This window comes from Oncorhynchus kisutch, linkage group LG23 (assembly GCF_002021735.2).
Source record: "Oncorhynchus kisutch isolate 150728-3 linkage group LG23, Okis_V2, whole genome shotgun sequence".
Taxonomy (NCBI): Eukaryota; Metazoa; Chordata; class Actinopteri; order Salmoniformes; family Salmonidae; genus Oncorhynchus; species Oncorhynchus kisutch.
The window spans coordinates 12,402,284-12,429,977 of NC_034196.2; the positions used below are offsets into that span (position 1 = coordinate 12,402,284).

At 49.5% G+C, this 27,694-nt stretch overlaps 1 protein-coding gene across 1 annotated transcript; it reads right to left on the bottom strand.

Moving 5' to 3' along the window:
- Window positions 1-675: 675 nt before the first annotated feature.
- On the bottom strand, window positions 676-27,653 carry cplane1 (ciliogenesis and planar polarity effector 1). The gene is made up of 40 exons (XM_031803145.1): window positions 27,516-27,653; window positions 27,029-27,225; window positions 26,732-26,867; window positions 26,307-26,426; window positions 25,978-26,210; window positions 25,751-25,851; window positions 25,322-25,582; window positions 25,052-25,234; window positions 22,774-23,026; window positions 22,407-22,589; window positions 21,545-22,305; window positions 21,224-21,414; window positions 21,022-21,102; window positions 20,779-20,943; window positions 20,418-20,585; window positions 20,078-20,309; window positions 19,806-19,945; window positions 19,448-19,665; window positions 14,220-14,384; window positions 11,648-11,789; window positions 11,450-11,559; window positions 11,092-11,244; window positions 10,845-10,956; window positions 10,347-10,683; window positions 9,153-10,146; window positions 7,360-7,514; window positions 7,037-7,286; window positions 6,876-6,934; window positions 6,474-6,554; window positions 6,092-6,326; window positions 4,374-5,996; window positions 3,997-4,237; window positions 3,679-3,914; window positions 3,449-3,551; window positions 2,807-3,001; window positions 2,282-2,341; window positions 1,913-1,943; window positions 1,629-1,760; window positions 1,202-1,522; window positions 676-743 (listed from the first exon to the last, which is right to left on the bottom strand). Exons 2-39 carry the CDS (start codon window positions 27,107-27,109, stop codon window positions 1,327-1,329), a joined length of 9,117 nt encoding a protein of 3,038 aa, XP_031659005.1. The 5' UTR covers window positions 27,110-27,225; window positions 27,516-27,653; the 3' UTR covers window positions 676-743; window positions 1,202-1,326.
- Window positions 27,654-27,694: the final 41 nt, after the last annotated feature.

Here is a 27,694-nt window from a genome sequence, read left to right on the forward strand (position 1 = left end):
GCCCCTCAGGTCTGTGATCATACCCCGCCGGGTCACGTGTGAGAGACGATCCCCTGGCAGAAAACTCGCTAACGCCCAGGAAACAGACACACTGGTTAGTCACTGCATCTGGCAACATTCTACCCAAACATTCTAAATGCTATGGATCCCAGGTCATCACATATCAATACATTTGGTTAGCGTAAACCCCTAGATATTCTTAGAACACCAAAATCAAAAGAGATTGTTAGTGGATGGAAGAAGCCTTAACCTGGTCTGTGCAGTCCCAATCTGGAAGTCAGTGTCTCCTGCCCCCCTGATGACGCAGGCCGTCTTTCTGAACGTGGTGTCACCCCTGGAGAGGAGAGGGAGCGGGCTCTCCCAGTCTGGGGTTTGGTACTGGTCCTCCTCCTCCCCCCAACAGAGAGACTACGACCTCTGGGACGTCACAGAACGACAAGGATCATCCTCTATCCCTCTCATTATAGTTTTAGACACATTTGTTGAAAACTGTTCTTAAAAACCAAATTGTGTTAAAAACCACCCAGATGTGAATACCCTACGAGGTGTACCTGGGGCTGCTGCGGGTGCTGCCGACAGTCTGAGCTGTAAGGGGTCGTGTGGAAGAGGGTCGTGAGGAGGTGGAGGGTAGGTTCAGGGTGCGGTTGGCGTTAGTGGGCAGGGTCAGTGGGGTGGTGAGGAGGTCTGTGATCAGACTACAGGCATCACGGGCCCGCTGATTGTGGTGCTCCAGCAGAACCGTCCTAAAGGTCCAAATACACAACATATCAACACACATACACGACTCTAGTACTTGGAACACTTGCATGTACATTACCATATAGGCCAGTTTTATTGCTTCTTTAATCAGGACAACAGTTTTCAGATATGCTAACATAATTGCAAAAGGGTTTTCTAATGATCAATTAGCCTTTAAAATTATAAACTTGGATTAGCTAACACAACGTGCCATTGGAACACAGGAGTGATGGTTGCTGATAATGGGCCTCTGTAAGCCTATGTAGATATTCCATTAAAAACCAGCCGTTTCCAGCTACAATAGTCATTTACAACATTAACAATCTGTTCAATTTGATGTTATTTTAAAATTGACCAAAGAAAAGTGCTTTTCTTTCAAAAACAAGGACATTTCTAAGTCACCCCAAACTTTTGAACGGTAGTGTATCTATCTGTATGTCTGTATCTGTGTTCGTGCTCATACTTGTCTTTCTCTTCCTTGATTTTCTTATTGATGTTTATATCTTTGGACGTTGGTTTCTGTGAAGAGAAATGGTGTCTGAATGAAGGCACTGAAAAAATTATCAGAACACAGAATGTAAATGCGAGTCAGAAGCCTCTCACCAGTGTGACTGGGGCCGAGAAGGGTTTGCGTTCCCTCTCCCTCTTCTCCTCCCTCTGTCTGCGGTACTCGACCAGTTTCTCCCTCTGTTTCCTTCTCATCCAAACCCTCAGCTCTCGCCTCTCCTCCTCTGCTCGCATGCCCCTCTGTCCCGCCCTGCCGCTCTGTTGCTGGTCCAGCCTGCTGTCAATCACAAACACATCACTGCTGAGAGCCAGTCAAAAGTGCTCGAGATGGTGACAATCAGAGGAGGAGTAGGTTTAGAGCTGTTCACCATGCAGGCTCCTACCTGTTGAGGCGGGCAGCTTGGGTGTGCGACAGCCCCAGGGCCGTGGGGGAGATGCCTCCCCCCCTCACCAACTCCGTCAAGATGTCTGCCACATCACTCAGCCCACTGAGACCCAGAGTCTCCTCTGCCCATCTGAGGAAGACCGGAAAGGCAGGAGGAGAATAATATGTGATAGTTCAAACCACAATCACATCTATGGAATAATGCTCACACAGAGGGTAACCAACAGTGATCATTTAACATGTTCCTAAATAGATGACCGATATCAGTTTTCACATACTTACATTCCAGGTGCTCCATCCATGTCTGTTAAATCTGCAAGAGGAACACAATCAACATACAGTTTACTAAATAGGATGATACAGATCTGAATGCTGCTGCAAGGGGGTGAGTTGTGCAGCTGTCCAGTGTCTCTTCCAAGTATGTCGACCTGAAACACAAACTAGCACAAACCAGAGACATGCAAGTACCAGGTGTACTATTACAAGGTGAGCGTGCCTGTATGTGGGATGTACTGCCTTGTTCAGGGGCAGAAGGACACGTGTCCACTCGCAGTCTCTATCGGTTACAGCACAAGTGTGTATGCAGAGTTAGGTAACAGCACCGAGTCCCAGCCAGGTGTGTGTGACAGTGTGTGTTGAAACGGCTCTTACCTTGACCCATGTCCCACACACGCTGCTCTGGTTCTGGTCTGACGGGAGACAACCACAGGCCTGCAGCCGCAGACAAGACAGAGATGCCATTCAACCACAGACAGAGATGCCATTCTACGCAGACTGATCCCCAGTTGATATACTGTAGACCTCAGGTAAGACAGCCTGGTTAGAGGCACAAAGCAGGGATGTGTGGTGCTCGGGTAGACAGACACTAAAGTTACAACTGTGGTGAGCCAGTAAGAGGAGTATTAGATGGTAGCCTGGTAACTGGAAACGGCACAAAAGACCACTACCACCTGCCGAACCACTAGGGACTCATAAGAACTGCAATCACACTAACACCATCATGGCTCACCATTATCTACTAGGGAGATATTTCCATTGGATTCAATGGCCAATAATGTATCAACAATGCCATGACAAGGTAAGCTAACAGCGATCTGTTGACACATGTTAAGAATTGTTTTACGAGCACAACTATATTCCCACAGTGGGAATGCTTGCTGCAGAGGGCTGCTATACCTGTGGGTGTGGGCTGGTGCAGGGTCGATGTGCTCTGGACGGTATGAGCGCGAGGAGAAAGAGAGGACGGCTGTTTCACACCCCAAGGAGCAGAGCTGACTATGACACTATCAGGTCCTTCCTCCTGCTCCTCCTCTTCCTGTCGAAATCCCGCTAGCTCAGGGTCATGGTGCACGGACAGACGTGATCGCCACCCTGCTCAAAAGGAGAGGATACACACATATACAGAGTCAGGGGGGGTATAGCAGAACTGTTGTTGTTTGTTTGGTCTGGTGTCAAGACGTTTGGTCTGGTGTCAAGACGTTTGGTCTGGTGTCAAGACGTTTGGTCTGGTGTCAAGCCTGGCGCACACTTCCAAGTCGTAACGGTTAGCGACTACATTATGACAACATTTGGTTATGTTTGAGCACACAAGTCGAAGTTCGGTAGCTGAAGTCCACGCCCCTTCTTCTGTGACTGGTCAAAAGTACTACTCCGAGTAGGAGTGGGAACTACGGACGGGGTTCCTCAATGAAATGCGTGTTGACATTCTAAGAGAGACAACTAGTTTCCATGCACATTTTTGAAAGGAGTATGCGAGCACAGGCATCCTCGTCGCCTAGCCCGAATTCTGCTAGGAGACGCCTTCACTTTGGATCTGACCTTCTGGTGAGACGGCCAGAGTCACTGTCTTGTTCACTGGTGTTCTTCCCTCCACCCTTTCAGGAGCCATGGCAGGACCCAGAGTCTCAATGGTTCTCACCAGCTAAGAGAGGGAATACTTCATATTACACATACGGATTATCAGCAGACTCACTGACTTGCCAATCATCAGGCCGAAAAGTAGACAGGCAGGATGAGGTGCAGAAATGTAAATCCCAAAGCTACGTTACCAGTCTGGTATTGGCAAACTCTCTCTCCATGTGATCTGCAATGTTCTGCAAGGCAGCTAGCTGGGCGTCCATCTCAGACAGACGGGCAGCCACCTGGATCACTGGGGCCCTGGATGGAGCTCCGCGATGGGTCTCCAGGGAGCGGCCTGGGGCTCTCCTCTCCTGCAGCAGACTGCGAGTCACTGGGTCTCCACTGGGCTCAGGGTGGGCAGGTGGGAGGGACGCTACAGAGAAGCCTGGAGGAGACACAGGACATATTACAGACAGAGACAATATACGGCGTACAACTCTGTTGTTTTAGCAGAGTGAATCGATTACATTGACTCAGACCACTTGGCTGAGCTTGGGGTTGGTCGTCCTCTGTGCTGGTGTCTGCAGTTAGTTCCGAAGGGGCTGAGTTGGTGACGGAGGCTGCCAGCAGGTGGAGCTGTGCTGAGGTGGGGGGAGAGGGCTGAGACAGGGTGACGTCATGGTCCCGCACCGCAGGGCGGGGGCACGATGGCAACTCCTGTAGCAGGGCCCCATCCTCCAGATCTATCACATTTATGAACTGACGACCCTGTGCATCCGGAGAGGCAGGGAGAGAGAGATAAGACCATTAAGTAGCATTTCATAAAATGCCTGAAACAGTAAAGATGATCTGTACCGGTGTACTGAACATTCCACTCGATTCTGTCATTAAATAGTCCTCTCACCGTGTTTCTCTCCTGTTTCTCCCCCGATGTCTCTGTGTCGTGGACAGGAGGGTCTCTAGGGAACCGCAGATTCAGGAACAATTCAGGAGGGAGAGCATCAGGTCCAGAAGCAGCAGAAGTGACAGTAGGTTGGGCAGAAATGCCTGTATCTGAGTGAGGAGAAGCTGGGTCTGTGTTGGTGCAGGCATCGTGGCTCTCAGGAGGCCTCTTGTGTGTAGAGGCAAAGGCATGGAGCTCAGCTGCAGTAGACAGTGCCTTGTCCACCAATCCCTGACCAGTCAGCACGGAGTCAAATGTCCCAAGAGGGAAGACATAGCCCTCCCCAAGAACAGGCTCTGCAGGCTCGTCCTCATTGCACTCTAGCGGGAGTATGATGGAGTCCTCCGGTCTAAATGTGACCTCTGCTTTCTCTCCCTCTCTCCTCAACCTCTCCACTCGTCTCTTCTGCCTCCTGCTGGAGTTGATGCTGGTGGAGGGTGTTGCAGGGGTAGGGTTCTGTGCCTGTGCGTCCACTCTGAGGAGTTGTAGTCTGGCCTCTGCCCCCCTCTGTCTCCCTGCAGCCCAGCCCATCAGCTCCCCCAGAGGGATGAGATGTGGCACGCGGGCCGGAGGGGTGGCTTCGGGCAGCATCATCCTAGGAGGGTCTGGGTCCCTCTGGAGTAGCTGTAGTCTGGGGTTGTGGCCCATGGCTGCTGGGGTGACAGTCAGGGGCCTGGAGGAGTGTGGGAGGGGTATGAGAGCGAAGGTCGTAGGGGGGCGTGGGTCAGGGTGGAAGCGGAGGAGGGGGAGGCCGTGGACAGGGGGAGGTCTGTGGGATGGGAGGGTAGGAGGCAGGTGACAGGGCTCAGCCCCTCTGGACCTCTCCACCCTGGTCTCCGGATTCTGGAGCGGGGGCAGTGTGTTCCTGGGGGCCTGGTTGGAGGGATAGTGGGCATACTGTGTCAGATTGAGGTGTGATGGTGGCGCGGTGGACTCTCTCTCTGCCTCCCTCGATCTCTCCTCTGCCCTCCTCAGAGCGGCTGGGTCATACTGGCTGGGGTTCAGGTGGGGGGGCACGGAAGTGCTGGGTCTCCTCTCAGACGGGGGTCCCCAGGCCTCACGTACAGGGGCCGTTTTACCATGCCGCTGGAGGGACAGCAGGGGAGGGTGCAGCTGAAGCAGCTTCAGTCCTGAGCTGTAGGGAGCAGTAACCTGTGAACTACCACCAAAGGGCAGTAACAGAGGGGCACTGCAGGTGGGGTCCACAGTGGTCTGAAGCCCATGAGAGGATGAGATCAATGTCCTGGTCTGCCCCTGGATATCTCTCAACGGCTCAGGGTGGACGGCCAATGGCTGCATTTCGTGGATGGGGGGTTGGTCTGTGGGTCTGTGTCCCCCAGACAGGGGCTCCGAGGCTAGAGGGGCCTGAACCGAGCACTGGGTCTGAGGCATAGGGGACATGTTGTTCTGGGAGGGGGTCAGATTCAGGTGAGGGAGGAGAGTGTTAGGGTGGGACAGAGGCGTATTGGGGTGTGGATAGGGCACATTGGACTGGGCCGGGAGTGTGTTGTTCTGTAAAACGGGGAGGTTGACAAACGACGCTCCGACCACCTGCATCAAACTCATGAAGTTGATCTGCTGCAACTGAAGAGAGAAACACGAAGCAATCGTGAAATAGTCCATGGCTACATACATACATTTATGTATTTTCCTCTGCCTTGTCTGATGTTTATATCCACCTGGACCAGTCTGAATAGCTCATCCTGCAAGAGCTGTCTGACAGGGTCTGTCTGGGCAGGCAGGGTCTGGTTGGGAGCAGAGGCAGGGACAGGGGTCAGATTGGTGCTCTCCTGGGGCAGTCCGCCGTTAGGGGCAGAGTCTGCTGCCTGAGCCCCAGCCTGAGGCCCTGCCCCGGGAAGGGGTTGGAAGCTGGCATTGGGAGGGCCGTCTGATCCTGAACCCTCACTCAGAGTTCTGAGGAGGAGAAAACAGACCAGGTAAATGTCACAAATGCAGATTTGAAGGGTAGTGAACCAAAGTACCTCTGTAATATTTTATATGGAACTAAAAGGATACAAAACAATAGTGTGTTACAGTGTGTTTTTGTTTGGGCTCACGTACATATTTCTTGTCACTTCTTCAGTAATATCTGATGGTCTTCTCAGGGAGCCATGAGACAGCAGATTCTCTGCCTTCTCCTCTCTAGAACACACAAACATTCATGTAAACATAAACATGATGTGAAATGACTTTTCCAAAGAGACATAAAACAAGCCCTCTAGTAACTGGCTGCTGCTTTGGTTACGATCCACAGTGTCGGTCACGTCGAAATAGAATGAATAGAATCCATTTCTATGGTCTGTCATACCAAACTGTAGCTTCTGTTTACTATCACCACGGTAACAGTAGCCTACCAACTCACCTCGACCAACCAGCCACGGTTTGGCTCTGGAGTCAAATAGTAAATGAGAACAGCAACAACAAAAATCACTTTTCCCTATGTTTCCCACACCCAGAACTCACTGAGAGCTGACAATGTCCTCTTCCCTCTCTGAGCACCGTAGATCTGCCAGCGTTAACGCCTGGGGAGAAGAAAGGATAGACAAACTTAGTGACCAGGTGCCAACCAAACACTTCATCTAGCAACATAGAGGAATGCTCATGGTGTGATTGGCAGTGCCCACCTGGCCTGGTGGGCTCAGTGTTGGACGGAGGCTCTTGACGTGGACAGAGATGTTGAGGATGGCGAGAGAGGCTGATGACCTCAAGGCCACGTCAGCATTGCTGTCCTCTCCTTTTTCAGCAGAAAGGTCACACTTGTTGTCTGGGAAGTCTGCCACCCCACTCTCAGGGTTTAAGTTCACTCCCACAGGGTCAGAAAGCTGTGAGGTCTCTTGGGATGTCACTCGTTCCACCCCCTCAGTCTGTGAGCCACTGTAGAACAGAAATATATTAAGATCCTCTCTGAGCCATAAGAAAACGATAAAACACTCATACACACACTCACTAGGACAGTTCGCAGTGTTGGGGATCCTGGTCTGGCAGAGTAATGGGTGTGCCAGCTGATGCAGGGTAACCTGTATCCACTCTGCTCTCCCTCTCCAGCTTCCAGCCCACCTCAGGCTGCAACACTGGAGCCACTGTCCATTGCCTCTCTGGAACCTGGGGGTGGAGGGGAGAAAGGAGAGAGTGTTTACAGGCATATTCAATCTCTCCCTATCCCAGTCTGCTGTCCCCACATGCTTCAAGACGGCCAGCATTGTTCCTCTTCCCAAGAAAGCTAGACCCACTTCAATTTGCTTACCGCCCCAATAGATCAAAAGACGATGCAATCGCCATCGTACTGCACACTGCCCTATCCCATCTGGCCAAGAGGAATACCTATGCTGTTCATCGACTATAGCTCAGCATTCAATACCATAGTACCATCCAAGCTTATCATTAAGCTCGAGGCCCTTGGTCTGAACCCCGCCTTGTGCAACTGGTTCCTGGACTTCCTGACGGGCCACCCCCAGGTGGTGAAGGTAGGAAACATCCCCTTCACTCCGCTGATCCTCAACACTGGGGCTCCACAAGGGTGCGTGCTCAGTCCACTCCTGTACTCCCTGTTCACCTATGACTGCGTGGCCAAGCACGCCTCCAATTCAATCATTAAGTTTGCAGATGACAACAGTAGTAGGCTTGATTACCAACGATGACGAGACAGCATACAGGGTTGAGGTGAGGGAGTATGGTGCCTGGAAAACAACCTCTCACTCAACGTCAACAAAACAAAGGAGATGATCGTGGACTTCAGGAAACAGTAGATGGTGCACCCTCCTATCCACATCGGGACTGCAGTGGAGAAGCTTCAAGTTCCATGGCGTACACATCACTGACAAACTGAAATGGACCACACACACAGACAGTGTGGTGAAGAAGGTGCAACAGAGCCTCTTCAACCTCACGAGGCTAAAGAAATTTGTCTTGTCACCTAAAACCCTCACAAACCTTTACAGATGCACAATTGAAAGCATCCTGTCGGGCTTTATCACCTGGTACGGCAACTGCACCGCCCGCAACCGCAAGGCTCAACCAGAGGGTGGCGCGGTCTGCCCAACGCATTACCGGGGGCAAACTACCTGCCCTCCAGGACACCTACAGCACCCGATGTCACAGGAAGGCCATAAAGATCATCAAGGACAACAACCACCTGAGCCACTGCCTGTTCACTCCGCTATCATCCAGAAGGCAAGGTCAGTACAGGTGCATCAAAGCTGGGACAGAGAGAAATGAAAAACAGCTTCTATCTCAAGGCCATCGGACTGTTAAACAGCCATCACTAGCACATTAGAGGCTGCTGCCTATAGGCATAGACTAGGAATCACTGGCCACTTAAAGGAATGGAACACTAGTCACTTAATGTTTACATATCTGGCATTACAAATGTCATATGTATATAGTGTATTCTATACTATTCTACTGTATCTTAGTACGTTCCGCTCTGACATCGCTCGTCCATATATGTATATAGTCTTAATTCATTCCTACTTACATTTGTGTGTATATGTTGTGCACTTTATTAGATATTACTGCACTGTCGGAGCTAGAAGCACAAGCATTTCGCTACACCCGCAATAACATCTGCTAATCACGTGTATGTGACCAATAACATTTGATTTGAGATAATGAGAAGAAAGGAAACCTGTCAGAGAATTCTGGTCTATGCCATGTCTGGTGGTTCTCATCACTCATGGCACACAGCCCACTCACCTCTCTATATCTGGTTAATAAACAGGTCATAGAACACTATGTACTCACCTGTAAGTTTGCGCTGTAGTGGTCCATGCCTAGCAGGGCGGCGGTGTACCTGTGCTCCAACATGCTGAGGGCCGTGAGCACCGCAGGAGCCGAGGCTTTGACCCGAATAACCACCCCACCTCCAGCTACCTCTCCTCCGCCCGCCTCCCTCTCCTTCATCCGGCTGGGTTGTCCCAGCAACACCCTCTTATCAGCCCAGCGCACCATCCACTCCAGCAGCCTGCCCAGCCCTGGGAACTGGGCCTCCAGTTTGGGCTCCAACTCCTGCTGCAGTTCTACAGCCTCCACGGAGCACAGGGGCCCGAACGCCCAGCCCTCCGATGGTTGCTCCCAGGGAACAGAACTCTGACCGGGGCTCGACTTCGAGCCAAGGCGGCTTCTTTGAGGTGCGGGTTCTGGAGCTGGGCTGGCTGACCTGGCCTGCAGACTGAAGCCAAACAACCCCTGCTGCCTGCCAGTCCTGAGCCCAGGAAGGGACAGGACACTGACAGACATGCTGGGTCTGGGTGTAGGGGGCTCACTGTGGAGAAACAAAGGGGTGGTAATGAGTACTGGTTTGTAGCAGTGTCCTGCTCTGAACACGGGGGCGTCACTGCCCCCCTGCCTCCTGGTCGCTTGGCGCCCATCTCTCTGGCGGCGGCGGAGGGTGGTGAGGACATCGAAGGTGAGGGAGTGCAGCTCCCTCTCTCTCAGCTGGCTACAGAAGCCCTTCAGCAGGGGAGGATCACAGCCTGCGTCTGGGTCAGGACCGTCCTTCTCCAACACGTAGCTGAGGAAGAGCTCCAGGAAACGCAGGTACTCTGCATCCTCCAGCTCAAACTCCCAGGTCCCCACCACGGGCAGGGTCAGAGAGGGGCTGTCCTCCCCCACAGCAGGGTCCTGGGCTGGGCCCGTGCAGCTCTGGTCTTCCTCCTGGGTGCTCCCACCCTCAACTACTTCTACTTGACTTCCAGGCTTGTCTGCTCGGTCCTGCACCCTCACTCTCTTGCTGATGCTGAAAACAAAAATAGTTTACACCACAAATTCCGCCAAAGAGAAACTTTTGTCCAATCAACTTGCCTGACGTTGCCACAATGGCCATAAAAAGACAAGGTTTCAAAGTAATGATTGATTTCTTAACAAATAGTTCAATGATTGATTTCTTAACAAATAGTTCTGACAGATACAAATTTCATCAAGAAAGCCTGAGTCTACCTGTGAGGAGGCCTGTGGTGCAGGTCAGGAGAGAGAGCCACGGAGTTCTCGGCCGTGTCTCCATCGCTGTACACCAGGGGGCGACCACAGTCCGTCAGGGTGCTGTTACTCAGACTGGCCCCCAGGGAGAATCTCTCCAGCAGGGCTACAGCCCCCTGCCCTCCTCCCCCCCTGTCCTGCTCCTCCTCCCTCTCCCATAGGTAGAGCTCCAGGGGAGCCAGGTGCCTGGCCAGACGCTTCAGGTCCTTCCTCCTCTGTCTGAGCCGCTCCTGCACCAGAATCATCATCACCTCCTCTCCCTCCTCCTCATCCCTCTTCTCACCGTTCTGTCCTGAGGCTAGAAGAGAGAAAGAGAAGGTCAAGGAGCGAATGAAGATTAGTAAGAAACATTAGCCTTACCTTACGCCAAGACAGTGGGTTTGATTCCCGGGACCACCCGGACGTAAAACGTATGAACGCATGACTAAGTCAGTTTTGATAAAAGTGTCTAGTAGTTACCTGGGACAGTGCAGTGCCTCAGTCTCCGCAGGAGTGAGTTGTACTTCTCTCTCAGAGGGACCCTGACTGACTCCTCCTCCTCAGGGAAGGCCTGCACCAGAGTCTCTGCCACCTGGAGGAAGACAACAACCTGGGGTAGGAGACGTGATTCCACTCTACTTTATACCTCTCCTGTGTGGGACGCGGAAAAACACAATGAACCGAATAGGAATGCCTGTGAATGAGGTGACTGCCGGCTCAGGTTTACCAGGGGTACAGGGGGTAGTTCAGAGACCAAGCTGAGGAGGGTGTCCTGTAGGATCTCCTCAGCATTGAGGAATCGGGAGAAGGGAAGGAAACGACAGGCCCAGTGGAGAGCCTCCTCGCAGGCTGCGGTCACCTCGCTGTCATCTGCTGGGACCTACAGGATGAAATACACACATAAACAAGTTGTTAACAGAGCATTGATTATAGAGGAACACACACACACACACACACACACACACACACACACACACACACACACACACACACACACACACACACACACACACACACACACACACACACACACAGGCTGAAGAAGATACACCAAGAAACACAGGAAAAAGGCCTTTGTGTGGTACCTGGGGATCTCTCCCATGGTTCCTTGCAGCCTGATACTTCCTGCAAGACATTGAGAGCTGGTCTCTGACATTCAGCATCCAACACAGGCCACACAGCTCCCTGAAGCAGACTGGAGGGAAAAGGCTCGGAATTAGGCCATGCTTCAATGGATGAATGTAGTTCAATGGTGTGACAAACAGTCCAAAAAAGTATCTTACTGATAGTTTGTATAGTGACAGAGTCCATGGTTCTGTCCCCACTGGGTCCCAGTCTGAAGAATCCACTGCGGGTCACAAACTTCATCAGAGCCTCTGGGAAGGCCTTGGTCACACACTGCTGCTGGGAGTACTTCTGACGGATCTAAAGACCGACCACCAAGTTAGTCCCCACGAGACTCAGCATAACACTCCAAATCATTTCATTTCACTCAAAAAGATAGTCACATTCATACAATCTATTCTATAAAACAGGATAGGATGGGAGGTTAGAGGGTGTGGGGACAGAGGGCTGGAGACAGGGGTAAGAACAGGATAGGATGGGAGGTTAGAGGGTGTGGGGACAGAGGGCTGGAGACAGGGGTAAGAACAGGATAGGAGGGAGGTTAGAGGGTGTGGGGACAGAGGGCTGGAGACAGGGGTAAGAACAGGATAGGAGGTTAGATGGTGTGGGGACAGAGGGCTGGAGACAGGGGTAAGAACAGGATAGGATGGGAGGTTAGAGGGTGTGGGGACAGAGGGCTGGAGACAGGGGTAAGAACAGGATAGGATGGGAGGTTAGAGGGTGTGGGGACAGAGGGCTGGAGACAGGGGTAAGAACAGGATAGGAGGGAGGTTAGAGGGTGTGGGGACAGAGGGCTGGAGACAGGGGTAAGAACAGGATAGGAGGGGGGTTAGAGGGTGTGGGGACAGAGGGCTGGAGACAGGGGTAAGAACAGGATAGGAGGGGAGGTTAGATGGTGTGGGGACAGAGGGCTGGAGACAGGGGTAAGAACAGGATAGGATGGGAGGTTAGAGGGTGTGGGGACAGAGGGCTGGAGACAGGGGTAAGAACAGGATAGGAGGGGAGGTTAGATGGTGTGGGGACAGAGGGCTGGAGACAGGGGTAAGAACAGGATAGGATGGGAGGTTAGAGGGTGTGGGGACAGAGGGCTGGAGATAGGGGTAAGAACAGGATAGGAGGGGGGTTAGAGGGTGTGGGGACAGAGGGCTGGAGACAGGGGTAAGAACAGGATAGGGGGGTGGTTAGAGGGTGTGGGGACAGAGGGCTGGAGACAGGGGTAAGAACAGGATAGGAGGGGGGTTAGAGGGTGTGGGGACAGAGGGCTGGAGATAGGGGTAAGAACAGGATAGGAGGGGGGTTAGAGGGTGTGGGGACAGAGGGCTGGAGACAGGGGTAAGAACAGGATAGGAGGGGGGTTAGAGGGTGTGGGGACAGAGGGCTAGAGACAGGGGTAAGAACAGGATAGGAGGGGGGTTAGAGGGTGTGGGGACAGAGGGCTGGAGACAGGGGTAAGAACAGGATAGGAGGGGGGTTAGAGGGTGTGGGACAGAGGGCTGGAGACAGGGGTAAGAAGAGAATGGCAGGGGGGAAGAGGGCTGGAGACAGAGGTAAGAACAGGATAGGATGGGAGGTTAGAGGGTGTGGGGACAGAGGGCTGGAGACAGGGGTAAGAACAGGATAGGAGGGGGGTTAGAGGGTGTGGGGACAGAGGGCTGGAGACAGGGGTAAGAACAGGATAGGATGGGAGGTTAGAGGGTGTGGGGACAGAGGGCTGGAGACAGGGGTAAGAACAGGATAGGATGGGAGGTTAGAGGGTGTGGGGACAGAGGGCTGGAGACAGGGGTAAGAACAGGATAGGAGGGGGGTTAGAGGGTGTGGGGACAGAGGGCTGGAGACAGGGGTAAGAACAGGATAGGATGGGAGGTTAGAGGGTGTGGGGACAGAGGGCTGGAGACAGGGGTAAGAACAGGATAGGATGGGAGGTTAGAGGGTGTGGGTTAGAGGGCTGGAGACAGGGGTAAGAACAGGATAGGAGGGTGGTTAGAGTGTGTGGGGACAGAGGGCTGGAGACAGGGGTAAGAACAGGATAGGAGGGGGGTTAGATGGTGTGGGGACAGAGGGCTGGAGACAGGGGTAAGAACAGGATAGGAGGGGGGTTAGATGGTGTGGGGACAGAGGGCTGGAGACAGGGGTAAGAACAGGATAGGAGGGGGGTTAGAGGGTGTGGGGACAGAGGGCTGGAGACAGGGGTAAGAACAGGATAGGAGGGGGGTTAGAGGGTGTGGGGACAGAGGGCTGGAGACAGGGGTAAGAACAGGATAGGAGGGGGGTTAGAAGGTGTGGGGACAGAGGGCTGGAGACAGGGGTAAGAACAGGATAGGAGGGGGGTTAGATGGTGTGGGGACAGAGGGCTGGAGACAGGAGTAAGAACAGGATAGGAGGGGGGTTAGAGGGTGTGGAGACAGGGGTAAGAACAGGATAGGAGGGGGGTTAGAGGGTTTGGAGACAGAGGGCTAGAGACAGGGGTAAGAAGAGGATGGCAGGGGGGAAGAGGGCTGGAGACGGGTAAGAACAGGATAGCAGGGGGGGAAGAGGGCTAGAGACGGGTAAGAACAGGATAGCAGGGGGGGAAGAGGGCTGGAGACAGGGGTAAGAACAGGATAGCAGGGGGGGAAGAGGGCTGGAGACAGGGGTAAGAACAGGATAGCAGGGGGGGAAGAGGGCTAGAGACAGGGGTAAGAACAGGATAGGAGGGTTCAGTACCTTGTGTAGGAGAAATGGAGGAAATACCTTGTCTAGGCGATGTCGGGAGCGTCGCAGGTGGCTGATGTACCACTGGGCAGCTGGACGGGAGCAGCGAGCAGACCTCAGGAGCAGCAGCATCCTCTGGAGGACCCCTGACACCCTGTGACGGGACGCCCCCTCCAACAGCTGCCCAAATCCCCCTGACGGATCCTAAGTAACAATGAAATAAATCAGACTCTCGGGGACAATCAAGGTGGAACAACATGGCTGTGGAACGGAATTGCAGAATCTAAGGACAAGGTGAGGGAAGTGATCTCTGAGTAATTGAAGACCACAGGAAGATTAGGTGGAGCGCGCCCACAGGACTGGAAAACCACAAAACTCAGCCCAGGCTGATGTTGGTCAAGTTCCCGAGGTTCAAGGACAAGGTAGCTGTTCTGGAAAGAGCCAAGAACTTGAGAGAAACTTATATCTTCCTCAACGAGGACTATCCTGAAGCTGTTCCCCAGAAGAGGAAAGAACTGATCCCAGCCATGAAAACTGCCAGAGCGTGTGGGGACATTGCTTACATCCGCTATGACAGGCTCATTGTCCACCCTCCCTCCCACAAGCCTGGAGGGGGTGAGAGAGCCAAACCTATGGGTTCGTAGCTTCAACCACGCAGCACACACACATGCACACAAATTGATAAATGGACTGCTAAATGTTGCTTTGTTTGCTCTTTTCAGTATTATGTCTACCTCTGATAAGCTAACCAGGAAAGGGCTGAAAATAGCCCATATTATATATGCAGCCTTAGAAAGGTTCATGAAATCAATAACTTGCTAGCATCAGAGAACACTCATATATTAGCCATTTGAGACTAATTTAGATAATTCCTTTGATGATACAGCAGTAGCAATACAAGGATATAACATATATAGAAGAGAGAAATGCTTATGGGGGAGGTGTTGCTGTATATATAGATATATATACAGTGCCTTGCGAAAGTATTCGGCCCCCTTGAAATTTGCGACCTTTTGCCACATTTCAGGCTTCAAACATAAAGATATAAAACTGTATTTTTTTGTGAAGAATCAACAACAAGTGGGACACAATCATGAAGTGGAACAACATTTATTGGATATTTAAAACTTTTTTAACAAATCACAAACTGAAAAATTGGGCTAGCAAAATTATTCATCCCCCTTAAGTTAATACTTTGTAGCGCCACCTTTTGCTGCGATTACAGCTGTAAGTTGAAGAAAAGCAGGCCCAAACCATGATGCTGCTACAACCATGTTTGACAGTGGGGATGGTGTGTTCAGGGTGATGAGTTGTGTTGCTTTTACGCCAAACATAACGTTTTGCATCGTTGCCAAAAAGTTCAATTTTGGTTTCATCTGACCAGAGCACCTTCTTCCACATGTTTGGTGTGTCTCCCAGGTGGCTTGTGGCAAACTTTAAACAACACTTTTATGGTTATCTTTAAGAAATGGCTTTGTTCTTGCCACTCTTCCATAAAGGTCAGATTTGTGCAATATACGACTGATTGTTGTCCTATGGACAGAGTCTCCCACCTCAGCTGTAGATCTCTGCAGTTCATCTAGAGTGATCATGGGCCTCTTGGCTGCATCTCTGATCAGTCTTCTCCTTGTATGAGCTGAAAGTTTAGAGGGACGGCCAGGTCTTGGTAGATTTGCAGTGGTCTGATACTCCTTCCATTTCAATATTATCGCTTGCACAGTGCTCCTTGGGATGTTTAAAGCTTGGGAAATCTTTTTGTATCCAAATCCGGCTTTAAACTTCTTCACAACAGTATCTCGGACCTGCCTGGTGTGTTCCTTGTTCTTCATGATGCTCTCTGCGCTTTTAACGGACCTCTGAGACTATCACAGTGCAGGTGCATTTATACGGAGACTTGATTACACACAGGTGGATTGTATTTATCATCATTAGTCATTTAGGTCAACATTGGATCATTCAGAGATCCTCACTGAACTTCTGGAGAGAGTTTGCTGCACTGAAAGTAAAGGGGCTGAATAATTTTGCACGCCCAATTTTTCAGTTTTTGATTTGTTAAAAAAGTTTGAAATATCCAATAAATGTCGTTCCACTTCATGATTGTGTCCCACTTGTTGTTGATTCTTCACAAAAAAATACAGTTTTATATCTTTATGTTTGAAGCCTGAAATGTGGCAAAAGGTCGCAAAGTTCAAGGGGGCCGAATACTTTCGCAAGGCACTGTATATATACAGTGGGGCAAAAAAGTATTTAGTCAGCCACCAATTGTGCATGTTCTCCCACTTAAAAAGATGAGAGGCCTGTAATTTTCATCATAGGTATATATATATATATATATATATATATATATAGTCAGAGCCATATCCCTGTAATGCTTAGAGAAGATCTTATGTCAAGTGTTAATGAAGTGTTGTGGTTGCAGGTTCACTTGGCACATCTAAAGCCTTTTCTTTAGGGGTGTTGCTATCAGCCACCAAGTGCTAACAGTCAGTTTCTAAACAATATGTGTGAACTCCTTGATAGAGTATTTGATGTAAACAGAGAGGTCTACTTTCTTGGGGACCTGAATATTGACTGGTTTTCATCAAGCTGTCCTTTCAAGAGAAGGCTTCTTACTGTAACCGGTGCCTGTAATCTGGTTCAGGTTATTAATAAACCTACCAGGGTGTTTATAAACATACCGGAACAAGATCATCCACATGTATCGATCACATTTGTACTAATACTGTAGAACTTTGTTCTAAAGCTGTATCCGTACCCATTGGATGCAATGATCACAATATAGTGGCTATATCCAGGAAAGCCAAAGTTCCAACAGCTGGGCCTATAATAGTGTATAAGAGATCATACAAAAGATTTATCTGTGACTCATGTGGATGACATTAAAAATATTTGTTGGTCTGATGTGATTAATGAGGAGCATCAAGATGCTGCACTTGATGAATTTATGAAATTGCTTCTTCCAATTATTGATAAGCACGCACCTGTTAAGAAACTGACTGTTAGAACTGTTAAGGCTCCATGGATTAATGAGGAATTGAAAAACTGTATGGTTGAAAGAGATGGGGCAAAAGGAGTGGCTAATAAGTCTGGCTGCACATCTAACTGGTTGACTTACTGCAAATTGAAAAATTATGTGATTGAACTCAACAAAAAGAAGAAGAAACTGTATTATGAAGCCAAGATCAATGATATAAAGAACGATGGGAAAAACTTTGGAGTACTTTACATTAATTTATGGGCAGAAAGACAAATTCAACTCAGTCTTTCATCGAATCAGTTGGCTTATTCATTACAAAAACATTTGATGTTGCCAATTATTGTAATGATTATTTCATTGGCAAAGTGGGCAAACTTAGGCAGGAAATGCCAACAACGAACAGTGAGCAATTGTATTCATGCATAAAAAAAACTTAGATGGAAAGCTACTGAGAATGATAGCTGACTCTGTCATATTTTTAATCTGAGCCTAGAGGAGTCTTTGTCCTCAGGCCTGGAGGGAAGACAAAGTAATTCCGCTACCCAAGAGTGGTAAAGCGACCTTTACTGGTTCTAACAGCAGACCTATAGGCTTGCTGCCAGTTCTTAGCAAACTGTTGGAAATAATTGTGTTTGACCAAATACAATGCTATTTCTCTGTAAACAAATTAAACAACAGACTTTTGGCCTACTTATAGAGAAGGGCACTCAACACGTACTGCACTGACACAAATGACTGATGATTGGTTGAAAGAAATTAAGAAGAAGAAGACTGTGGGAGCTGTACTGTTAGATTTCAGTGCAGCCTTTGATATTATTGACCATAACCTGTTGTTGAAAAAACTTGTGTTATGACTTTTCAACCTCTGCCATATCGTGGATTCAGAGCTATCTATCTAATAGAAGTCAAAGGGTTTTATTTAATGGAAGCTCCTCTAATGTCAAACATGTAAAGTGTGGTGTACCGCAGGGCAGCTCTCTAGGCCCTCTACTATTTTCTATTTTTACCAATGACCTGCCACTGGCATTAAACAAAGCATGTGTGTCCATGTATGCTGATGATTCAATCATGTATGCATCAGCAACCACAGCAAATAAAGTCACTGAAAGTCTGTTTTGGAATGGGTGGCCAGTAATAAACTGGTCCTACACATCTCTAACACTAAGAGCATTGTATTTGGTACAAATCATTCCCTAAGTTCTAGACCTCAGCTGAATCTGGTAATGAATGGTGTGGCTGTTGAACAAGTTGAGACTAAATTACTTGGCGTTACCTTAGATTGTTAACTGTCATGGCCAAAACATATAGATTCAATGGTTGTAAAGATGGGGAGAGGTCTAGCTGTAATAAAGAGATGCTCTGCTTTTTTGACACCACACTCCACAAAGCAAGTTCTGCAGGCTCTAGTTTAGTCTTATCTTGATTATTGTCCAGTTGTGTGGTCCAGTGCTGCAAGGAAAGACCTAGTTAAGCTGCCGCTGGCCCAGAACAGAGCAGCACGTTTTGCTCTTAATTGTAATCAGAGGGCTGATATAAATACTATGCATGCAAGTCTCTCTTGGCTAAGAGTTGAGGAGAGACTGACTGCATCACTTATTTTTATAAGAAACATTAATGTGTTAAATCCCAAGCAGTTTGCATAGTCAACTTACACACAGCTCTGACACACAGACTTATTCCACCAGACATCTATTCAGTCACCAAATCCAAAACAAATTCAACAATGTACGGTATTATATAGAGCCCTTATTGCATGAAACATCCTTCCATCTCATGTTTCTCAAATAAACAGCCAACCTGATTTCAAAAAACAGATAAAGCAGCACCTCACAGCACCTCTCCCCTATTTGACCTAGATAGTTTGTGTGTATGAATGTATGTATGTAGTTCTGTCCTTGAGCTGTTCTTGTGTAATGATGTTCTGTACTATGTCATTCTGTATTGTTTCATGTTTTGTGTGAACCCCAGGAAGAGTAGCTGCTGCTTTTGCAACAGCTAAATGGGGATCCTAATAACTTACCAAATATATAGATAGAATAACACCTAACGGTTCCATTTCTAGATATTTCTATATTTTAAGTTTGGAATAGTGGTGGAACATTGTCTCAGTCCACCTCCCTTCAAATTGGGTGTGGTTGTACTCCAGGGTTCTCCCCAAAGAATGTAAGAGAGGCACAGGAAATGGCAGTTAAACTCTCTGAGTCCAAAGGCTCTGGGCATCCCCCCCGGCCTTACTCAGCAGCACCATCTTGTTACAACATTCCCGGGGAAACGCTGTGTTCTGTAGTACCTGTGTGTTGGGTGCAGGCTGGGGGCAGTAGAGTGGCGGCGCAGGCAGGTACAGGCCCATAGGCACCAGAGCAGGAAGGCAGGAGGACAGGTCTTTGGCTGAGTCCAGTAGAGCCCCTAGGGGCTGGGACAACACATCTACCCCAGCCATGACTGATGCCTTCAGGATCTCCTGCACGGAACCCTGCAACAGCTCCACGTCCTCACCTTCCAGAGAGTCTGAAAGAGAGAGAGAGAGAGATGAGAATGATAAAGGCGAGGAAAATAGAAAAGTGCATATGAGCAATAGAGACGGAGATGTGGAGGCAAACTGTACTGTAGAATGGAGTAGCAGAGGTCCACCGTCAGGCACAACACACCTGTGAAGTTCTTGTAGCTCTCCTCATCTCCTTGGGTCTCCTCTGACCTGGCCTTCCTGCCCAGTAGAGACTCCAGCTGACCTTGAAAGAGGCTCACAGGCTCAAGGGCTGCTGGGAGATGTAGTTCTCGCCACCTGAGCCTGAGGTGGCAACAGACAACCATCAGAAACTCACAAAAGCTCATTGACTTAATCATCACAATCCCCATACATGTCTCAGTGGTGAATTGATGAGCTGGCAGCTCTAACATGTACAGACAAACACACACTGACCCGGTGAAGTCGCAGTGCTCTGTGGAGTAGGTGGTGTAGGCCAGGCCCAGGGAGACTGCAGTCTTCCAGTCCCCCAGACGATGAGCCAGCCAGGTGGCCTCCGGTAGCAGCCCCCCCTGTAGCAGCAGGTCCAGGGCATAGCCCACCGTCCACACCTCTGACAGCTGCTGACCCCGCACCGCCCCTGCCACACCCTCCTGGCACAGGGGCACCAGGCGCCCTACACCTGGGGCTGGAGAGAGTGGACACACAGACATAGGAATAAACACACTGTCCAACACACTGGCCTGTATGGACCAATAATGTGTGTGTGTATGTGTTTTGATGGAGAAGTTTTTACCATGGGGGAGGTGTAAGGGAGGCAGTACATCCACACTGTGAGGGGGCAGGATGAGAAGGGGCTGGTTGGTGAAATATGAGGCCATGAACCTTCCCAGAGTCTGAACTACAGCACAGGCTGCCTCCCTGTGGACCTCTCCAGGCAGCCAGGAGCCAGGAAGAGCCTCCTCTACAACCAACAGATAAATAAAGTCAATGTCAACAAGTAACAATACATGACTTTTAAAACTGATACAGTCTCTTGCCATGACATTGAGCCAATTTTTATGAGTTTTGCATTTTAGCGCTATGTAAAGCCAAAAGTATAATTTTGGGGGTTAATCTCTTCCAATGAACCTGGATTGACCAAGATCCATACACACCAGCGTTGTGGGCACTATCGTCCCCATGTGGTCCAGCCTGATCGAGTAGCAGACGGGCCATGTGGTCCCCCAGCCCCTGGGCCTCTTTCAGACGGTACTGGAACAGCAGTCCATACAGCAGGGACAGCAACAGACGTGTCTCCAAGAACGCACTCCGAGGCCCATCTGGGGAACAGGAGGTGACACCTTTAGATTCAAACTGTCCCCCAAAACCACACATATCAACTAAACTATCCTTCTCACCTCTCTCTCTCTCTGCCCACAGCTCAGCTCTCCAAGTCTGAGCACTCTCTGAGTAGGAACCAAACAGGAAGTGCTGTTCCCCTGGGGACCCAAAAGAAGGTTGCACATTTGAGTCATCACTTATATACAGTACCACTTCAATGTACAGAAACCAGACAACCACCAACTTTATAGTGCTCACACAGGCTCCCGTTCATCCTACCTGTGTAGCTCAGCAGAGTGGGCCCTTCCTCCAGCCTTTCTCCCATCCCCTGTAGAGCTGTCTGGATCTGGGACAGGATGACAGACACACGGCCCTGCTCCTCCTCCCAGTCCGTACCGCTCCTACGGTACTTCAGCTCCTCCCAGTACTGCAGGGTGTGCCTGTATACTGCACGCCACGCTCCCCGCAATCTGCCGAGTCATAATGTCCGAGGGATATGAGAGAGAGATCAGACTAAAGAGCCAAAAATGACACTTATGTTAAAAATCAATCACAAGCCCACTCTCATGAATACACACATGCACAAGAGATTGACTCTACCTGCTAGAGGGCCACTGGGGGAGAGGTAGATCCTGTTGTGATGGCCCTCTTCCCTCCTCCTGCAGGAATAGCACACAGTAGACATCTGTGTGGGCACATTTCTGCTGGAGGCTGTAGGTGTGGTTCATACTGTGGGAGGTCAGCTGCAGGAGGAGCAGAGCTGTGGACAGGGTGGACAGGGTCTGGGAGGAGGGCTCAGAGCTAGCCTGGCCAGTCTGAGAGAGGTCAGGGGGCGAGGAGAGGAGCAGGCCCACTAGCTGTTGAGTTAGCTCCACAACCAAACCCAGGCAACTCCTCCCCCCTGTGTGAGGGGCACCCCAGGGGAGGAAAGAGAGAAGGGTTCTGAGGAGGTGGAGGAGGCGGGAGGAGAAGGGAATGGTGCTGTTCTTTCTCTTTCCCGTGTGGGAGCTGGGGATGGAAATTAGACGGAGGAGAGCAGCGAAGCGGACCGCACAGCGGACTGTGTACTTCAGCAGACGCTCTCTCTGCTCCATAACGCCACCTAATGACACACCCAGAGCCCAAGCTGTCAGCAAGCTGCCGTGGACCCCCCGGAGCTCAGGAGGGAGGGCTTGGGGACTCCTCTCTGAGTCCGCAGAGCTAGCATCAGGGTCAGGGTGAGAACTGGGGTCAAGATCAGCCAGGGTGTCTGAGAGGGCATGGAGGGTGTCGAACATGGAGGCAAACTCCAGCCGACCGTGGTCCTCCACATATGAACCAGCGGGCGGTCCTTCAAGATCAGAGTCATCCTCAAACAAAGCCTAAGGAAACACACAAATGAACATTTACTATGACAAAGAGAAGAGAACATTGAGTGTGTGTGTGTGTGTGTGTGTGTGAGAGAATCAGCTGATGAACAGACCTGTACTCTCTGGATCAGCTCCCTGGTGTCCCCCAGGTCTCCCTGGTCCTGCAGGAAGAGGGGCAGGGTGGATGTAGCTGTGGCTGTTGGGGTAGGTACAGGTGTGGGCCTGGCTCTCAGCTCCTGCAGACTGCTACTAGGATTCAGACAGGATATGGACTCCAGCCACGCCCTGGCATGGGGCTGAGAAAAGAGAAGGTAGACAGCAGAAAAAAAAAGAGCAAACAACAAGAGAAATATACGGGCCTGTTGATCTTAGCTATTGACCGAATTAGTATTGAGCATTTCAGCAACTACACAAGAGCAAAACAATGAAATGCACTGGAGCCAATTACATTCAACTCCCTACCCTCTCCTGACCCCTCACCTGTGTTCGCTCCAGTGCCCGGCTGGCACTCTCCAGGCCCTGGCTGGTGTCGTGCAGCAGAGCCCTGAGGAGGGTGGCGGGGGAGGGCTGCTCAGGGACCCGCAGCACTGTGGCCATGTAGCCATCAGACACAATAAGGTAGGGCAGCCGCGGGTGCCAGGTCACCGAGTAGCGCTGTCTCAGGACATCCCGTACAGACAGGCTGGAGCTGGACAGAGGGTCAACCCCAGCCCCTCCGACAGAGACTGGAGGTCTGAGGAGAGATGAGGGGTGATAGTTAGAGATGATTGGGAAAGTGAGGGGAGAGATTAATATAGGGTGGGAAAAAGCATCACCATTCATGAGTATATTATAGTAGTATATTAACATGCTTTTCAAGGGGACAGGCATGTACAGTGCATTCGGAAAGTATTCAGACCCCTTGACCTTTTCCACATTTTGTGACATTAAAGCCTCATTCGAAAATGTATTAAATTGTTTTTCCCCCATCCATCTGCACACAATACCCCATAACGACAAAGCAACAACAATGAAATATCACATTGACATAAGTATTCAGACCCTTCACTCAGTACTTTGTTGAAGCCCCTTTGGAAGCGATTATAGCCTCAAGTCATTTTGGTTATGACGCTATAAGCTTGGCACACCTGTATTTGGTGAGTTTCTCCCATTCTTCTCTGCAGATCCTCTCAAGCTCTGTCAGGTTGGATCTGGAGCGTCTCTGCACAGCTCTTTTCAGGTCTCTCCGGAGAGGTTCGACCAGGTTCAAATCCGGGCTCTGGCTGGGCAACTCAAGGACATTCAGAGACCTGTCCAGAAGCCACTCCTGCGTTGTCTTGGCAGTGTTCTTAGGGTGGTTGTCCTGTTGGAAGGTAAAGCTTCACCACAATTTGAGGTCCTGAGCGCTCTGGAGCAGGTTTTCATCAAGGATCTCTCTGTGCTTTGCTCCGTTCATCTTTCCCTCGATCCTGACTAGTCTCCCAGTCCCTGCTGCTGAAAAACATCCCCACAGCATGATGCTGCCACCACCACTTCACTGTAAAGGCCTGATGGTGGAGTGCTGCAGAGATGGTTGTTCTTCTGGAAGGTTCTCCCATCTCCACAGAGGAGCTCTGGAGCTCTGCCAGAGTGATCACCTCCCTGACCAAGGCCCTTCTCCCCCGATTGCTCAGTTTGGCCGGACAGTCAGCTCTAGGAAGAGTCTTGGTGGTTCCAAACTTCTTCCATTTATGAATGATGGAGGCCACTGTGTTCTTGGGAACCTTCAATGCTGCAGACATTTTTTGGTACTCTTCCCCAGATCTGTGCCTCGACATAATCCTGTATCGGAGCTCTATGGACAATTCCTTCGACCCCATGGCTTGGTTTTTGCTCTGACATGCACTGTCAACTGTGGGATATTATATAGACAGGTGTGTGCCTTTCCAAATCATGTCCAATCAATTGAATTTACCACAGGTGGACTACAATCAAGTTGTATAAACATCTCAAGGACGATCAATGGACATAGGATGCACCTGAGCTCAATTTCGAGTCTCATAGCAAAGGGTCTCAATACTTATGTAAATAAGATATCAGTTTATTTTATTATATATTTGCAAACATTTCTAAAAACCTGTTTTCGCTTTGTCATTATAGGGTATTGTGTGTAGATTGATGAGGCTTTTTTATTTATTTAATGCATTTTAGAATAAGGCTGTAAAGTAACCAAATGTGGAAAAATTCAAGGGGTCTGAATACTTTCCAAATGCACTGTACCAACTATGTAGAAATAATCATCAGAAATGTCAGTGATTTGTTTTGTGTTTCAAGTGCCATCAAGCTAATGAGAAAGTGAATTATGTTTAGGAGATTGTGCAAGTGTGCTGTGTGGAGTATCAAGACCAACACGTGTTAAACCCTCAAATACTGACATGAGAAAAAGGACACAATGACCATGTTGAAAGAGGAGAGCGAAGAAATAGAGAAAGAGGATGACTGCAGATGAGAGAGAAGAAGAAAGGAAAAGGAAGTGGAGAGACTAATGGATTAAAACAGATATAAAATAATCTAGAGTGTGTTCAAAATCAGTTTGACATTCTATGGCTATGGATGGACTGATTGATGAAGAGAGTATCACACTGACGGTATACTGATGGTATATTTCCTGTTGGAGAACTTATGGAACACTTGAACAAATCCAAATTGGTCAGGGTGGCTACAATATGTAGGATTATCAAAACTGACCCTTCCATTTGAAATGGGTTGCTTATATGAATGGAATCATTCTCATGTTTACCTGTAAGTGACTAGCGGATGCAGGGGCAGGAAGTGAGCAGGGCCAAAGTCCACACTGCACCCTGAGGTAGACAGAGAGAGCAGCCCCCCCAGACGAGCCAGCATGAGGAAGGAGCCCCTCTTCAGCACACAGGCCAGGTAGAGCCCTCCCGCAGCCCAGCTCACACTGCCCACCCAGTACGACCTGCAAGATATAAAGGGTGTCATCTTTATCATCTAAAACACAAACCGTGTCTCCAGTACATACTCCCTGTTATAGTCGTGTACCTACCTCACGTATTTAGAAGGAATGACGAGTTTCTTGCTGCCACACCCCCCCAGTCCACTGGAGACAATCACAAAGTTCTGAGTGCTGACAAAGAGAACCTGCGTAGCCCTTGGGTCTCTTTGGTTCAGGACTACAGCTAACAGCAGGCCATCAGGGGAGAAGGCTGGCACCAGTGACCCCCTGGACCTCACCGGACGACAGGGTGGTGTGAGGCAGGACATGGGGTATGTCTTAGTGACCCAGCGTACACTGTACCCCACAGGACTGACGGAAAAAAACATACATCCCAATCAAAGATGTTCCAGATGAGCAACGTGAGAACAAAGATCTTTGATTGTATTATGACAATGAAAAGGTATATAGAGGAGTGTAAAATGCTCGAGCGGCAGTATTGACCCCTTGACCCTGAGAAGTTGTTCCCAGTCCACTCACCTGCTCCTCTGACCCTCCTCCCATTGGATCTTTAGGAAAGTGACACTTAGCTCCACCTCCGAGGTGAAAACAAAAGCTGACAAGCAGATATCGCCCACTGCCTGGCAGTAAAACAAGGAAAAGACCAGAAGAAATGATAAGGGCATGACAAATGTTTCCTAGGGAAACTAGTCAGACTTTTCCAACTGGATCATGTCTATCCCTGTGGACAGAGTAGTCCTTCTCACCTCCCCTCTGACGAAGATGCTGTGTTGAGATGCCTCCTTGTCCTTTGGGGATGGCAGAGCAGTGTTTCCAGGGTGCTGTATCTGTGCCCAGCTTCCTCTAGCAGTACCATCCCGTACCCCTGCCAGGTCACGCACGTCCACACACTCCCACAGGAACACCTGCCCTGTCACAGTCAACAGCAGCACCCGCATCCCATCCCCTGAAACTACCAGAGACAGGCACACGCCAGACCCTGTGTACATACCCACACATACGCAGTAAGTACATGGAGCTGTGTTGGCAAGCTTGAACATGGCTTATTGTAACAATGGCTTGAGCACATACAGACCTTGTGCTGCAGTGACGAGCTGAGCTTCTGTCGGGACTGCTGCCACGGTCTTCAAGAAGTCTTTGTCCCTGCTCCATAGAAACATCTCTCCTGAGACCAGCAATCCGGCAAGCCACACACCTACAAACAGAAATGAATCATGGGAATTTATTTATTTCACCTTTATTTAACCAACAAGTTCTCATTTACAACTGCGACCTGGCCAAGATGGAGCAAAGCAGTGCGACACAAACAACAACACAGAGTTACACGTGGGATAAACAAACGTACAGTCAATAACAGTGTGTGCAAATGTAGTAAGATTTGGGAGGTAAGGCAATAAATAGGCCATAGTGGCAAAATAATTACAATTTAGCAATGAGGATTACTGACGTGTTTCTATGGAATCAAATGGTTTTGAAATGTAAAGGCCACTGAAAGTGTACCGTTCTGGGATGCGGCCATGGTTACCACCCTGGGGAGCAGGGGCTGCAGCTTGGGGGTCTTCTTCTTGGTGTGTCCAGACACCATGTTGATCTCACTGATCCGCTTGTCATCCAGCAGGAAAACAGACTCCTTCTCCTGGACATATCAACCGTTTGATACAGTCACAAACTGCACAGATACTACCGTTTTCAATACTAGTCCATTTCATGTTCAAGCTGTGCAATCAAATGATTTGCATTATCTAGTGATGGATGTCAATATCTCTGTGTGGATGATTGACAGTTCAGTGTCCTCACCAATCCGAGCCAACAGAACCGTGGCCATGGTTTCTTCCGTTTGATGCTCGATGACAACACAACCTCCAGCTTCAGCTCCATCTTTAATCGATAACGTTAGCGTACTCCCTTGATAGGTATTGATGGGGAAATCATCATGCATCATCTTCAAGCATCTCAGGTCGAGTTGATGTTCTGTAATGGTAGGGACTTGCTAGCTGAACGAAATCCCGAGAAGTTATCACAGGTCAGATATCACACAAGTCAAATGGTAATAAAGTGATTTAGCTGGTAGCTAGCTTGCATGTATCCTACTTTGGCGTCAACAAACAACAAGGAAGTGTTGGCTGGCTGGCTAGCTAACGTTAGCTAGCTAATGCTAACACCGACCCAAAATATTTTCACTTAATCTAAACTGTAATCTCTAATGTCATTCAAATATTATTCTTGTTTACAATTACTGCAATAGTTCGACCTACAAAAATAATGAAAAATGTAATTTTAATACCATCATTTCGAAGAATTTCAAATTTCCCTCCGCTTTCTGTGTGGGGAGAGACATCCCCATGATCCTGACTCCTCCTGAGTAAAGCCACGGCGTTGCCTTGGAGCTAGGCAAAGCCAGATTTTTTTTGTTTTTGTGCCAAATGAAAATAGCTAGCCATCTACTGACATCCTGTGGCAAAT